Below are 3,397 nucleotides of genomic sequence, written 5' to 3' on the forward strand. Positions count from 1 at the left end.
AAAAAACTGGTGTATGAAGCCATGGTCTAGGGACCTCTCATCTTATCATCAGATGATGTTCAAATATCCTTAAGCAAATGATGTGAAAGGTGGGGACAAATTTATGATATGACTCCCAAAATACCAAATTCTTTTATCAATGGCACATAAACGCGCAGATAAGAAAAATGGTCTCGCAACATTGCAAACTAGACAAATCTCCGAAGTGAGGTGGAAGAAAAGTGGGGCAAATATGCAAAAAAATTACGGGATCGAATTTACAATCACCGACCGAGCAACAAGAGAGGTTTGATATTCTTTCTCGTCAAGAAAAATTATTCCGACAAGGTATGTACATCATCCCACTGTTGAAACATTAGGAATAACCAATGATGTTGATTGGATGCTAAATCAACTAGGACTGGATTGGCCAGAGTTACCTTAGAGTTTTTTAACACTCTAGAGGTAAACATAATGAATTGTAGACAACCAGAGTGGAATGATAGCTTTTAGAATGTCTTAACATTGACTATCAATTGAGCATGTTGTGATTTTCTGAGAGTTATAAAATGTCAACCGAGGGTGATAGTATTATCCCCGTGGTTTTGAAGTGAATTTGTTTTGACTTAAATTAACTAGTGAAGGATACTAATTTGCTATGGGCAAAAGCTCTTTCATTCAAAGTCTATGATTTAAATATATTTAAAAGGTGTTAGTACACATCATCGTTGGAGAGTTGATTTCTCTACCCAACCCATGAAAAACAGTTGTTCACAACCCCAACAATTGGGGAGTTGATTTCTCTACCCAACCCATAAAAATCAGTTGTTCAAAAACCCCAACAATTGGCATTACAACTATCGTACCTCGGATCTGGTTAGCATGCCTCAAGAAGATGATGAACATATACCAATACCTTCCACCGATTTGCTTCTCTTTCCTACCCAAAGATTTGATGAGCATTAAGAGATCAATTTGACTCACAAGTGTGGGTAAAGGTTGAGCAAATGTGACAAGGTCGAATGTTGAACCAAATGAACGAGATGATATATACAATGTTCAACTAACATGTCTTGTAGGAGCATTTCCCTCCTCAACCATGATTGTGAGTCTTTCTTCTCCTACCTTTTGCATGTCTTGTTGGGGAATTTCCCTCCTCAACAATGATTTTGTTAAATTTTCATGTTATTTATTATTATTGCTTAGGCGTGTCCTATTTAGATGTGAATAAGAATGTTAAATTCCTCTATTTTTTAAATCATGCTAAATTTTGTTAAATACAAATTGATTATGTGCATTCGTTTAGTAAAAACGTGCTAAATTTTGTTAAATAAGTAACGAATTTTGATTATGTGCATTCTTATAGTAAAAACGAGATTTTCATGGGAAAGTAAAGTCTAAGATTAGACACACAAAAAATGTTCAATGTCTTTATCTTTATGCCGCGGCATTTTAATTCTTCTTACACTCAAATTTCCCTCCACCCAAAACCATTATACTTCATCTTAATTCTTCATGACCTTTCTAATGGCTCCAAAACATCATCGAAAGGGTGAACCCCATCATCAAATGTTCACAACCCACCGGCAACCAAAAATTCAAATATCCCAAAACAGCTCAAGATGTGAGGAAATCAAAGATCAATGCTTTTAATACCAAGAGAAGCTTCGATACAGAGGCTCTAAAAGATCACCATAATATACTCCACAAACTTTACAATATAATAAAGTAACAAACATTTTATGAAATACTTTAAATGTCAGTGAACCAAACCATTGGGGGGTAGAGTTCTATGTAAACGTCCATCGATCGATCACTTATTCTCACACCTTTTTGTGAGGGGAAATTTTTTGTTATAGCTCCTTCTTGGCCGAGGCGAACAAGATGAGTGTGTGGTGCAGAGATGAGAGCACCGTCTAAGAAATATTAGTAATAAAATAAAATTATAAAATTAAATAAAAAAAAAACATTTTCATTTAATCGATAACTAAAATTTCATACCGTCCTTGAGTATAGTAATACTAGTCCATTCTACTTCCTAACCAATTGTTAATTTGAAAATTCAAAATATTCCAAAACTTCAACAAGAAATATGAACAAAACTAGGTCATATTGCTTATGAATATTCCAAACGAAACTCTCATAATCAGTATTCAACTATTACTGTTACAGATTACTCACCACAGAGCAATGAAATCAGATCTACAATTTCAAAGGTAGAGACAATAATATGATTGTACGATTAGCCAGCATTAAAGTTCTGTAGCAATAGAAGAATAAAAGAAACGAATAACCAAAATTCATCAAATTAATCAGTAGATTGAATTTCAAAACGAAATTTAACTTACAGTAGCAAAGCAGAAAACCATGGTTAATACTAAAACTCATGTGCTTTTACACTATATCTATCAACATTAAATCTCCCACTACAAGAAACCCTAATTGCTTTAAAATATAGAAATTCCCAATTTTCTAACCGCCGAATCCGTAAAGAGTCCTTCCCTGTCTCTTGAGAGCGTAAACAACGTCCATGGAAGTAACAGTTTTACGGCGAGCATGCTCCGTATAGGTCACAGCATCGCGAATCACATTCTCAAGAAAGATCTTGAGAACACCGCGAGTTTCTTCATAAATTAGACCGCTGATTCGTTTCACGCCACCGCGTCTTGCGAGACGACGAATAGCAGGCTTTGTTATTCCCTGAATGTTATCTCTGAGAACCTTACGGTGTCGTTTGGCTCCTCCCTTTCCAAGACCCTTTCCTCCCTTGCCTCTTCCTGACATGGCTATGAAATTTTGTGACTGAACTTTGGATGAAACTGAATATGCAGGCAACTGATTTTCTGTTAGATAATGGAGAACTCTTGTTTATATAGGATAGAGCTATGTAACTGAAACCGTTAGATTGTTAGCTATCCGTGTGAGCAGGGAACTCACAACATTGAGCGTTGGATTTAAATATGCTTCATTTTGATTGGTTGAAATATTCAAGGAGGATAGCTTGGTTTTAAATTTTGGAGTTCACGTGACTTTTAACAAGAGTACTACTACGGTGTTAATTACTCTTACCAAAATAATTTTAAAAGTTTTTAAAATAAGAATTAACACATGGATTTAATTGAAATTTAAAATATATATTAAAACTTAAAGACAAAAAAAATTTAATTTATATGGTCTCGTCTTAATTGTCTCTTGTTTTCTAATTTAATCTAGTATTTTCTAAGAGATATATCAATTTTTTAATTCATTAAAAAATTAATATATCACAGTTATATATAAATTAATATATCATAATTATATATAAATTAGATATATTAAATATTTAATAAATTTAAAAATTAAATTACTTTTATAGATTATAGGTAATAGTAACATGAAAAAGAAAAAAAATGTGAAAGAGGATTAAATTATTAAAGTT

The 3,397-nt window shown here is 33.2% G+C and overlaps 1 protein-coding gene across 1 annotated transcript; it reads right to left on the reverse strand.

The window, feature by feature from the left end:
* Positions 1–2,278: 2,278 nt before the first annotated feature.
* LOC127138565 (histone H4) lies at positions 2,279–2,835 on the reverse strand. Its single transcript, XM_051065037.1, has one exon. It carries the CDS (start codon positions 2,761–2,763, stop codon positions 2,452–2,454), a length of 312 nt encoding a protein of 103 aa, XP_050920994.1. The 5' UTR covers positions 2,764–2,835; the 3' UTR covers positions 2,279–2,451.
* Between the last annotated feature and the right edge of the window lie 562 nt (positions 2,836–3,397).

Source organism: Lathyrus oleraceus, chromosome 4 (assembly GCF_024323335.1).
Source record: "Lathyrus oleraceus cultivar Zhongwan6 chromosome 4, CAAS_Psat_ZW6_1.0, whole genome shotgun sequence".
Classification (NCBI taxonomy): domain Eukaryota; kingdom Viridiplantae; phylum Streptophyta; class Magnoliopsida; order Fabales; family Fabaceae; genus Lathyrus; species Lathyrus oleraceus.

What these genes read in the sequence shown, in the direction of transcription:
- LOC127138565 (XM_051065037.1), bottom strand. Translation starts at nt 2,763, where the DNA reads ATGTCAGGAAGAGGCAAGGGAGGAAAGGGTCTTGGAAAGGGAGGAGCC.